At 52.1% G+C, this 12404-nt stretch overlaps 1 protein-coding gene across 1 annotated transcript in view; it reads left to right on the top strand.

Annotated features, from left to right (window-relative positions):
• The window catches only part of XYLT1 (xylosyltransferase 1), a 240059-nt gene that overhangs the window by 201335 nt on the left and 26320 nt on the right, over positions 1-12404 (top strand). Inside the window, exons 4-5 of the mRNA XM_060172893.1 lie at positions 2343-2515; positions 3522-3724. Of these exons, the coding sequence (XP_060028876.1) occupies positions 2343-2515; positions 3522-3724 (376 nt within the window). The remainder of the gene's footprint in view (positions 1-2342; positions 2516-3521; positions 3725-12404) is intronic.

Raw genomic sequence — 12404 nt, 5'->3', positions numbered from 1 at the left:
TGTTAAAATGCTTCCCTGCTTATCTGCAATGGCTAAGGAGAATAACTGCTATGTGTATGTGGGGGAGGTATTGGTGCACCCAGCTAAGTACACGTATCAAGAATAATTGCAGTGAATGTTCCCTCTAACTGAGGTGTGGCTGTGTAGTCGTTGAGAACATCAGCTTTGGAAGCAGGCCTGAGTTTGAATCTCAGCTGAACTAACTAGAGCTGCATGGCCTTGAGCAAAGCCCTCGGCCTCTCTAAGCTGTGGCTTCTTCTTCACTCGCAGAATGGAGAGATTGGCTCTTAATCTCTCGAGGTTGCTATAAGGAGTAGATGAGGCAGTGAACAGGCAAGGGCTGGTTAGCCTGTAGTGACAGTCAAGATGGGCCTTCCTGTCACTTTGTCCTCGCTGAGAACCAGATGTTTGCCAGATACAGTGACAGTGTTCTGTATTCAACAAGATTGAAATAGTCTCCCATCTCATGGATGTTGTGGGATATTCAGACAGCAAACAATCTGAATAGATCATTGATTTCTGGTTGCGTTAACAGCTGGGCAGAGAGATGAAGTAGGGTGAGGTGAACGCGACTGAGGTGGCCGGTAGGACTGGTGGCTTTTCCTAAGCTGTGAACTTAATGACAAGAGGATGAGGCCAAGCAAAGAGCCGGGAGGATTTGCAGCGGGAGGAACAGTGTACCATCCCGGGCCAGAGCAAGCTTGCTCAAGGAGAGGAGCCGCTCGGCAAGCCAGGGGGACGGGCGGTCGAGGCAGAGCAGTCTGTGGAGGCAGATTGTGTGTTGTAGTCGCCAACCTGGATGTCACATGATGTGGACATGGCTCAGGCTAGTCCCACCCTGTCTTCTGGGACAGCCAGAGGAGCTCTGTTCATTGACCGCCATTCAGCTTTCCACGGCGGCTGACAATCCCCAGGCCTCTCCCAGCAGGGCACCTGCGGCTCCGTCCCTGAGCATGTTCTGGGGGCCCTGAGCCTAGAACGCACACATTGTCAGGTTACACTCAAAGGAAATCGGGCCGCTGGAAACTAGAGCTTCCCATGTGAAATTGTGGTGAAGTGAACCAGCTCACCATATCTCCCTGTGGGCTTCTGAAGGACAGGAAGAGAGTGAGGTCTTCAAAGCCACTTGGACAATGAAAGAAGTCTCGAACCATGTCTCCAGGCAGCTCAGCTGTAGAGCTGGCTTGGAAAGAACAAGAAGCTAGGGGGTGGCTCATCTCCAGCCGGGCTGGCCCAGGAGCTGCACAGCTCACGGGGACCCAGACCCTGACCACCACTCAGCCGAGCGTCCCCTGCACTGACTCTCCACCCAGGCAGCTTCCCCACTGAGGACGAAGAGCTGTGAGGGTTTCCCAGCACAACCAGTGATCTGGCTCTGACCCGTTGTGTTTGGTTGGCCACGTCCGCCGTGAGCCCCACAGGCCATGTGGCCAGTGTTCTGACCAGGCCAAGCCCTGGAGCCATCTCTGACATCTCTGATAATGGAGGAAGGACCCCCCCCCCCCATGAGAGGGCAGGGGCTCCAAGAGTAAGAGGATGCACCTGTCATGGGTTGTAGAACATTGTTGCAACAGTCCATAGTACTTACTAGCCTGTGCTTAGTGCCTTAAGGGGAAGTCTTCCTGTTCTAAGCGGGTGCTGTTAGGAAGGAAAAGGGACTCTGACCCATGTCCCTTCCAGGCCTGAGTTTCAGGGGCCCCTGGCATGCAGCTCCCATGTCTCCCATGCCCCATGTCTGCTCAGTGGCTGAATGTGCCTGTGTCTCCACCTCTCTGAAAGATGCAGGGGGGTGGGAACCATGTCTTTAGCACCTCACCCTCCACCCCCATCATACCCACAGAGCATAGGGTCTAGGACATGCTTGGTTAAAGTGCTTCGGGGCAGATTTGACCACTGTACCCCTCAGTTAGTCTCCAGGAAGAAGAGGAGCATTGTAAGGGGCTGGGAGATAGCTCACCAGCAGAGTGCATGCCTTGTGAGTTTTGAGTCAGCCCTTGGCTCCAGCCTCTGCACATGTAGGAGCACTGTGGACGGTGCTGGGAAGCTCCATGGATGGTGGTGGAGGCTGTGGTGTTTCTCCTCTCTCTCCCCCTCTTTTGTTCTCTCCTCTCTCTTTCTCTCTCTCCCTCTCCTCCTCTCCCTCTCCCTGTCTCCTCTAAGATAAAAAGTGACAAACTTGACCTGGGGAGGCCACTTAGCTGTGGTGTCAACACATGCCGGCCCGGGTCCCTTTCCTGGTACTGGACTAAACAGCAGCAACAACAGTGATAATAACGAGAGCGTCAGAGAGCCTCCTCAGCCCCAAGGGCCGGCCCTTACTCTGTGGTGTCTCGGGCCCCCAGGCAAAGCCAGCAGGAGCGTGCAGTGGGACGAGGACTCCGTGGAGTACATGCCGGCCAACCCAGTGAGGATCGCCTTCGTGCTGGTGGTGCACGGCCGCGCCACCCGGCAGCTGCAGCGCATGTTCAAGGCCATCTACCACCGGGACCACTTCTACTACGTCCACGTGGACAAGGTGAGCCCCCTGGCTGGGAGTTGCCCCCACCCTTGGGCATTTGGGTTTGTGGGAGTGTGTGCTGTGTGTCATATTGTGTGCCAGTGTGTGTGCCTGTGTTTGTGTGTGTGTGTGTGTGAGTGGATTTGTGTGTACAGGTGTGTGTGTGTGTGTCAGCATGTGTACTTGTGTGTATATGTGTGTATGTGCCTACGAGAGTGTTTGAATGTTCAGGGGTGTATACTAGTGTGTATGAGTGTGTGTCCGTGTGTGTATGTACTAGTGTGTATGAGTGTGTCCGTTTGTGGGTGAGCACATGTGTGTACTAGTGTGTATGAGTGTGTGTGTCGGTATGTGCGGTTGTGTGTATGTGAGTGTATCTGCAGTTGTGTATATGAGAATGTGTGTGTATGTGTGTCCACACTCTTTCCTGTACTGGTCTCAGAGCTCCAGCGGTGACCTCACACTTCCTCTAGAAACTCCCCTGTCCCCCTGTCCCTCCCACCCCATGCCTAGTGCTCCATCACTCAGTGAGGACGCTATCCAGGGTGGGCACACCTTCTCCAGGAGTGACCAGACAGTGGGGGTTCAGATTTTTGGGGTCACACTCTCTGCTCATCCCTGCTGTGAACACATGGCATTGAGACAAGCTCTGGTCTGTGTGGCTGTGTTTGGGGAGGCCTCCTCCCAGGAGGGTCATGTGCCATCAGGGCCTCTGCTTCTCGAAGGCCTGGGAGAGACATTGGGCGGCCTCATCCCCCACATGCACATACTCACCAGGGGTCCATACAACCGCGCCCCAAGTCAGTTCTCAGCAGACCAGGGCAGTATGGAATGCAGAGTGCCTGGCACCAGCCCACACAGTGAGCCCCAGCCAACAAGCCTGGCCCGGTCACCTGTATTCCAAATCAAGTAAACTGTAAAGGCAGCAAAGGTCCCAGAGACAGCAGAGTCTGGCAGCTGGCAGGCGGGGCGGGCACCGGACACCTGCCAGGCTGCTGAGTGTGCCCCTGCTCTCTGCACACAGCGCTCCAACTACCTGCACCGCCAGGTGCTGCAGCTCGCCCAGCTATACGACAATGTGCGCGTCACGCCCTGGAGGATGGCCACCATCTGGGGAGGCGCCAGCCTGCTGGCCACCTACCTGCAGGCCATGCGGGACCTGCTGGACATGGCCGACTGGCCCTGGGACTTCTTCATCAACCTCAGTGCCGCCGACTACCCCATCAGGTAAGGTACATCTGCCCGGGGATCCAGAGGCACCCTGCACACTGTCCCCACTGTCAGCGCCTGGCGTCACTCTTTGGAGACTGCCCACCCTCTCCAAGAGCAGGCGCCCACTGACTGAGAGCGGGGCTTTCCCTTCTCCGGCTCTGTGTGATGTGACAGGACTGAAGGCCTGCTCACAGGCAGCTTCTACCGAGTGGGACAGACAGACAGACAGGCAGAACACAGGAAAGAAAACCTCAGAAAGTAAAGTGAGGGCTCGGGAGGTGGCATGATGGTGGAGCAACGGACTTGCAAGCTGGAGGCCTCGGGTTCAAACCCAGCACCACCGTATAGCAGAGCACAGCAGTGCCCCTGTGTCTCTTGCACGTGCTCTCCGAAGAATAAAATTAACCCTGGAAAGCTTGAGGAAGTAAGCAGGGAGCCAAAGGGCTGAGGAGAGTGAATACTTACTCATTTTGGAGCTGGGGCTTTGTACATGTGTGATGTCAGAACACTTGGACCATGTTTTTCATTCAGATAATGACAGAGAGAGAGAGAGAGAGAGAGAGAGAGAGAGATGCCTTAGTGCTGGAGCTTCCCCCTGGTGTCCTCCCATGTGGTCGCAGGACTCAGACTATACTGTGCACACAGGCAAGCAGGCAGGCAGGCACTCACCTACCCAGTGAACTCGCTCACTGGCCCGAGGAGTAACTGCATCCTTCCCCGGGAGGGAGGAGGCGAGTCACTCAGCTGTGGGTGAGCACCCAGGAGAGGGGACAGAAATAGGCCTGGCATGATGCAGGAAAGGCAAGGCTGGTATGGCGGGAACAGAGTGTGTGAGAGCTGGAGTAATGAGAGTCCGAGTGGGCAGAGGGTAGGCTGGGCGAGGTCACGGCATTTCTAGGCGGGTCTCTGTGATCTGAGCTGCAGGAGGTGTGCTGGGGTGCTGGTCTGCGGGTGGGGCCAGCACGTGAAGCACCAGACCGGGGGCTTCTCTCAGCAGCCAGCAGCTCCGAGCAGGTGGGAAACAGGTGCCACCAGGGACATCTGTCTTTGTGCACAGAGACAGAGACAAGCTGACCCGGCAGGGAACGTGTGGGCGCGGGCGGGGAGAGAAGCTCTTCCCAACACAAGGCAGCTCCCAGCCTGAAGGCATCTTTCATGCTGTTCTAATACCAGCCATCACCAGCCTGTGAACCCAGTCTCTGTGCGACTAGGACACCACAAGATGCCATAATATTTACAGGGCTGGGGAGTGGTGCACCTGGTTGATACCATGCATAGGACCCAGGTTCAAGTCCCCGTCCCCACCTGTGGGGGTGGGGGAGCTTCATGAAGAGTGAAACAGGTCTACAGGTATCTCTGTCTCCCTTCCCCTCTCACCTTTTCTCTGTTCTATCAAATGTAAGAAGGAAAAAAAAAAAAGGGAAAAATGACCACCAGGAGTGGTGCATTTTTTGTGTGGAGGCACTAAGCCCTGCTGATTACCCTAGTAGCAATAAAAAGGGAAAAAGGGGATAAACTTACATTTAATAAATTTCCACCATACGTTCCTGAGCTGTATCCAGGCAGAGCCCAGAGGCCCAGTTGCAAAAGAGGCATCTAGTTTCTAGCCCACTGGCTTGGCAGCTCTGGACCCTGGGGCTCTGTTCCTCTGCTCTGGTTCCCTTGCCCACCCCTGAGCTCCCACTGTGTCCCCACCACACACCCCGCTTTGCAGACCTCAGGGACAGAGGGTCTTGGTGCAGCCGGCCTGCCACTGCCCCTGGCTGCTGATGGCATGACAGTGCCCCACACTACAACATGGCATTTTGCAGATGAATGGTCTCATCCTGGGCAGCTCTGATGAGCTTTCACTTCCCATCTGCCGCTCCATCTGCAGCTCCCCCAGCCCGACTCCCCCGCCTAGAAAGATGGTAGACATTGGAGCCTTCAGCAGGGGCGGGAGCGCCTGCAGAGCCCCCCATCTGGGTCAGGGTTCTGGCTGGGCGTCTGCTCAGTGTTCTGTGTCAGGGGACGAGGGGGGTCTTCCCCCTTCAGAGGTGAGGACCACCCAGCACAAGCTGCTTCCTCGGCCTCAGTTTCTCCACCTGAGAAAAGAGGCATAGCCTTGGCCTCCCTGCCCTGGGCACGAAGCCCTCGATAAGTGCAGGCCATTGTCCTGGCAGTGGGTTGTGTGTGCACCTCAGTCAGAGCTCTCCTGCCCCAGGGAAGATGACCCCCCTGTGATTTATGGAAGCGTTTTCTGAAACGTCCACAGCTCGGGACCCCACCCCAGGACCATCAGATACATACAGCTTCTGGGGAGTCAGTATTTAAATCCCCCAAGTGGGTCAGGAAACTAATTGAGGGGTGAAAAGTGTTGGCCCGGGGAGACCTCAGCCTCTGTCAGCTAATTACAGTGCAGAGGAGCGAGAGGCAGGCTGGGACGGGGCGTGTGGCAGCCTGTTCCTCCTTCGAGGTCGTGTTTGGGGGCTCATGCCCAGGCTTTGCGGGGGCAGTGTCTCTGCTGTGGGCCACCTTTTCCCACCTCCAACTAGCTCTGTCTGGGGTGAGTCTGGAGCTGCATGTCCCTCTTTCCTGACCCTGCCCCCAATCCCTGGCAGGAGGTCAGTGTGATAACCTGAGCGTCAGAAACAAAGCCTCTGCTCGGACTGCAGATGAGGAGCTGGGAAAGCATGGCAGTAATTAGGCCCTTAGCAGGTCTGTTTGCATCTGCTATCAAAACAGTCATTTGCTCAGCCCTGTTATCTTTCAGCTCAGTGGAGCGCATGCCCGCCGCGCAGCGCCCCCTGCTGGCCACCTGCCTGCCCGCTCTGCCGCCTCTGGGGCTCCATTCCTCCCTGGGCTTCCCGGAAGAGGGGCTTCACCCTAAACTTATGGGGTGCTCATGGGGCAGACAAGGAGCACCACAGTCCCCCCAGAAAACCAGGGGTGGCTGGAATGGCTAGAGCACTGTCTTGGCCAACACAGAAGAGAAGGGGTCTTTCTAGAAGGACGGGGTGGAGTAGGGGAGGTTCCAGGCAGTGCTGCAAGAGGGAAGAAGGAAAGGCAAGAATCTCTGCTTCCCCTCAAGGAAGCGGCCCTCTGGCTTCGATGTCCCAGACAGATCGTCTGTTTACTTGCTGTTGTGTTTTTCTCACTCTTATAGCTAAAAAGAAAAAAAAAAAAAATTCAAAGCCCTGGGGAGAAAGAACTGGATGGTTTGATCCGGAACATGTGTCCATTCTCTGCTCACGTTGGCTGTCTGTCCATCCAACAGTGTGTTCATGCATACATCCATCCACCCATTCATTCACTCATTCATTCACCCAGTGGATGTTTATTGAGCATCTCTGCAGTGCCCGTGCTGCCCAGAAGGAGTCGCTGTGGCCATGGGCATTCTCACTTGAGGGCAGGAACCAGGGACATGCATCACAGGACTGAGGAACCAAATTTTAAAATTCAGTTGATTTTCATTTCATTTCATTTCATTTTAACCAATGCTTTCTTACGTAAGCAAATAGCATTAAAACAGCACAGTAAGCCTGCTTGGGATAGACTCTGGGCAAAGCCAGCTAAGAGCCCCTGGCCCCTCAGACCTGACCCTGGTGTCGTGGGCACCCTTCCCCACTGGTGAGAACGATGCTGCTGGAGCGGAAGTGGAGAAAGAGATGTAGGGGCTGAGAAGGGGGTGTGGCCTCTGCCCTCCGCCAGGCTGCTGGGCACCCCCAGGCCGTGGGCCTCGCATGGCACTTTCTCCTGCCCTCCACCCCGGATGCATCTCTCTGTGTGGTGGGGTGGGGACATTCCCAGCCCAGCACACTCGGCATCTGTGCATCTCGGCCAAGCAGAGCTCTCGCTCATGTGGCCTGCCCACCAGTGACCAAAAGCTAGGGTGGTGAGTGGCCTGGGCAGCTTTGAGTGTGTCCACTGCACCCTGGGATCTTGGGCATGAGCCAGGGCATCCACAGCTGTGTGTGCTGTTGCCACACCCTGTGTCACAGGACAAGAGGACTAACCTGTCCCCATGTCTCAAAAGGCGGAGACCAAAGCCAAGGTCTAAACCCTGTCTCCTGGGGGAAGAAAAGATGCAGTCACACTGCCTCTGAGCATGGTCTCCCCCCACCCAGCCAGCCCTCTGCTCCTCCTCTGAGTGAACACCCGGGAGGCAGAAGCACCAGTAGCCAGGACAGAACCCAAGTCCCGGGTCACCCAGGCTCAGCCAGCTGCTATGTTCCGGTCCCCTTCAGCCTCTGTCCCAAAGTGGTGGCATCAAGAAGGCACTGAGACTCGGGTTCTGGTGACTAGCCCAGACTTGCTCGCTCACTCACTCTCTCTCTCTCTCTCTCTCTCTCTCTCTCTCTCTCTCTCTCTGGAGATGGGGCTTCCCCATGTGTGTGTTTGCTCTAAGTATGGAGCAGGGAACCTAGGACTGCCCTAACTTTCAAGTTTCCTCTATGGTCCTGTCAATCTCAATCTCTCTCTCTCTCTCTCTTTCTTCCCTCTCTTTCAATATTTATTTATTAATGAGAGAGGAGAGAGAACTCTGGCACAGGTGATGCAGGGGCCAGAACTTGGGACCTCATGCTTGAAAGTCCAACACGTATCCACTGTACCATCTCCCAGTCATGCTCCTTTTTAAGGGCACTCATCAGTCTCCAGTGTTAGGCCAAAGCAGCAGAGGGCACAGATACTGCCAGCTCTCTCTCCTTCTTCCTCTCTCTGTCAGCATGATGGCACGGTTTGGGATGCTAGACGATGCTTTATGGCAGAGCCGTATTTGTTTAAAGGTTGCCCGCCATTGAGGAGTGCCCAGCAAGCCACTTTAAACGGTGCCTGTTCTGGTTACCTGAGTGGGCCCTTTATCCAGACTACCACTGCCTTGTCAGAGACTGAGCCACCAGGGTCACCCTCTCCCCAGTGACCCAGCCTCTGATCACCCATCACTGAGTGAGTGCAGGGTATTGTGCTAATTGCTTCCCACAGTGGGGCAGCTGTCCTGCTCCAGGACCTTAATCTGACACTGCATGCTGCCTTCCAACCCCCTCGCCCCCCAAAAAATGCCAGTTTGAATTGGCTGGCTTCATTACTGATTTTTAACTTTTTTTAAAATAACCTTTTAAAAACATTATATTTATTTCTTTAGGATAGAGACAGAGACATCGAAAGGGAAGGAGGGAGACAGAGAGACACACGCACTGCCTCACCGCTTATAAAGCTTCTCCCCTGCAGGTGAGGACCAGGGACTTGAACCTGGTCCTTTTTCACTGTAAGGTGTCCCCTCAACCAGGTGCACCACCACTATGTCCTCAGATTTTCATTTTAAGCTGTTTTTTTTTTTTCCCTCAATTTAAACTTCAACCAAGGCCCCAAAGTGGAAAGCTGGGGATGGTGGCTTCTCACCTTGAGAGCTCCATGAGCCCCCACACACATGCACACAAGGCTTCCGGCCCAGCAGGACCCATGAACGTCCCAGACACAGTTGGAGAAGGTCACAGGCCTCTTATGAGATAGCTCTGATGGTTCCCATCTCCACGAGCTGCCAGACAGCAACCTTGCTGCCCGAGTTCTCTGTGTAAACAGCCTGAGCTCTTTTTTTTTTCCTTTTTGTTTTATTTAAGAAAGGATTAATTAACAAAACCATAGGGTAGGAGGGGTACAACTCCACACAATTCCCACCGCCCAGTCTCCATATCCCACCCCCTCCCCCGATAGCTTTCCCACTCTCTATCCCTCTGGGAGCATGGACCCAGGGTCATTGAGGGTTGCAGAAGGTAGAAGGTCTGGCTTCTGTAATTGCTTCCCTTCTGAACATGGGCGTTGACTGGTCGGTCCATACTCCCAGTCTGCCTCTCTCTCTCCCTAGTAGGGTGGGTCTCTGGGGAAGCTGAGCACCAGGACATATTGGTGGGGTCTTCAATCCAGGGAAGTCTGGCCGGCATCCTGATGACACCTGGAACCTGGTGACTGAAAAGAGAGTTAACATACAAAGCCAAACAAATTGTTGAGCAATCATGGACCCAAAGCTTGGAAAAGTGGAGAGGAAGTATTAGGGAGGTACTCACTGCAAACTCTAGTATACTTCTGCTTTCTTACTTTGGTGCCATACTCCAAACTCAGTCAATTTCTGCTTTGCGTTTCTACTTCTTTTTTTTTTTTTTTACATGCATAACATTCCCCAGATTCCCATTTAACAATACAACCCCCACTATTTCATTCATCATTTTTCATGGACCTGTATTCTCCCCACCCACCCACCCACCCCAGAGTCTTTTACTTTGGTGTAATACTCCAATTCCATTTCAGGTTCGACTTGTGTTTTCTTTTCTAATCTTGTTTTTCAACTTCGACCTGAGAGTGAGATCATCCCATATTCATCCTTCTGTTTCTGACTTATTTCACTCAACATGATTTTTTCAAGGTCCATCCAAGATCGGCTGAAAACGGTGAAGTCACCATTTTTTACAGCTGAGTAGTATTCCATTGTGTATATAGACCACAACTTGCTCAGCCACTCATCTGTTGTTGGACACCTGGGTTGCTTCCAGGTTTTGGCTATTACAAATTGTGCTGCCAAGAACATATGTGTACACAGATCTTTTTGGATGGATGTGTTGGGTTCCTTAGGATATATCCCCAGGAGGGGAATTGCAGGGTCATAGGGTAGGTCCATTTCCAGCCTTCTGAGAGTTCTCCAGACTGTTCTCCACAGAGGTTGGACCAATTGACATTCCCACCAGCAGTGCAGGAGGGTTCCTTTGACCCCACACCCTCTCCAGCATTTGCTGCTGTTACCTTTTCTGATGTGTGACATTCTCACAGGAGTGAAGTGATATCTCATTGTTGTCTTGATTTGCATTTCTCTGACAATCAGAGACTTGGAGCATTTTTTCATGTGTTTCTAGGCCTTTTGGATCTCTTCTGTGGTGAATATTCTGTCCAAGTCCTCCCCCCATTTTTGGATGGGGTTATTTGTTGTCTTGTTGTTGAGTCTGGCAAACTCTTTATATATGTTGGTTATTAAACTCTTATCTGATGTATGGCATGTAAAGATCTTCTCCCATTCTGTGAGGGGTCTCTTGATTTGGGTAGTGGTTTCTTTTGCTGTGAAGAAGCTTTTTAATTTGATGTAGTCCCATAGGTTTATACTTGCCTTAGTCTTCCTTGTAATTGGATTCGTTTCATTGAAAATGTCTTTAAAATTTATGCGGAAAAAAGTTCTTCCAATATTTTCCTCTAAGTATCTGATAGTTTGTGGTCTAACATCCAAGTCCTTGATCCACTTGGAATTTACTTTTGTATTTGGTGAAATACAGTGATTCAGTTTCATTCTTCTGCATGTTTCAACCCATTGTTTCCAACACCATTTGTTGAAGAGACTCTGCTTCCCCCATATAATAGTCTGGGCCCCTTTGTCAAAGATTAGATGTCCATACGTGTGGGGCCTCATTTCTGGGCTCTCAATTCTATTCCACTGGTCAGTGTATCTGTTCATGTTCCAGTACCAAGCAGTTTTGATGACAATGGCCCTATAATGTAGTTTGAGATCTGGCAGTGTGATGCCTCCGGTTCTGTTCTTTTTTCTCAAGATCGTTTTGGCAATTCTAGGTCTTTTCTGGTTCCAGATAAACATTTGTAGCATTTTTTCTATTCTCCTAAAAAATGTGCTTGGGATCTTGATGGGGATAGCATTAAATTTGTAGATGGCTCTGGGTAATATATTCATTTTGATGATGTTAATTCTTCCAACCCATGAACATGGAATATCTTTCCACTTCTTTGTGTCTTTTTCAATTTCTTTGAGTAGTGACTCATAATTTTCAGTATACAAGTCTTTCACTTCTTTGGTTAGGTTTATTCCTAGATATTTTATTGTTTTTGTTGCTATAAAAAAAGGAACTGATTTCTGGATTTCAATTTCTTCTAACTTAGTGTTTGCATAGAGGAATGCCACTGACTTTTGAATGTTAATTTTATAGCCTGACACATTACTGTATTGCCTGATGATTTCCAAAAGCTTCTTGCTGGATTCCTTAGGTTTTTCCATGTATACTATCATGTCATCTGCAAATAAGGAGAGTTTGACTTCTTCTCTTCCAATCTGTATGCCTTTAATTCCTTGCTCCTGCCTGATTGCTATGGCAAGAACTTCCAACACTATGTTGAATAGTAATGGTGATAGTGGGCAGCCCTGAGCTCTTTTTAAATCTCTTCTCTGCCCATTGAAATGAACAAACAGCCCTGGAAATCTGAGTAAAGAACATTCTGGGTGAAGCTCATCCTGATCCCAGTGCTATGTGCAGGCGGGCTACCAGGCTGGCAGGGGGACACCCAGCTGTCCTTCCAGCTCTGCGTCCCAGGCTGACTCTGGAGGGGGAGGTCCTTGCTGCTACTAACCTGCTTCCAGCACTAGTTACCGCATCACCCTGGAGTGCTCAGTCGTGCGAGTAACCAGTGCCTTCTTATTCCCAGACATCTCAAAGGGTCCCCCAGCTTCCAAGAGGAGAAGAAACTGAGTTTCAAACAGCAGAAGCAGCCACGCAGCCAGGAAGTGTTAGGGCCAGGAGGTGTTAGCAGCCTCCACTACTGCCAAGCTTTTGCTCTTCCTCCTTCAGTCACATTCAAGATTCAGCCTTTTGTGGCCAGGTGGTGGTACACCCAGATGAGTGCACACGTCACCATGCGCAAGGACCTGGGTTCCAGCTCCCACTCCCTCCCC

The sequence above is a fragment of the Erinaceus europaeus genome, chromosome 15 (genome assembly GCF_950295315.1).
Source record: "Erinaceus europaeus chromosome 15, mEriEur2.1, whole genome shotgun sequence".
NCBI lineage: Eukaryota > Metazoa > Chordata > Mammalia > Eulipotyphla > Erinaceidae > Erinaceus > Erinaceus europaeus.
The sequence above is the reverse complement of the archived record's forward strand: the minus strand, read 5'-3'. Positions and strand labels throughout refer to the sequence as shown.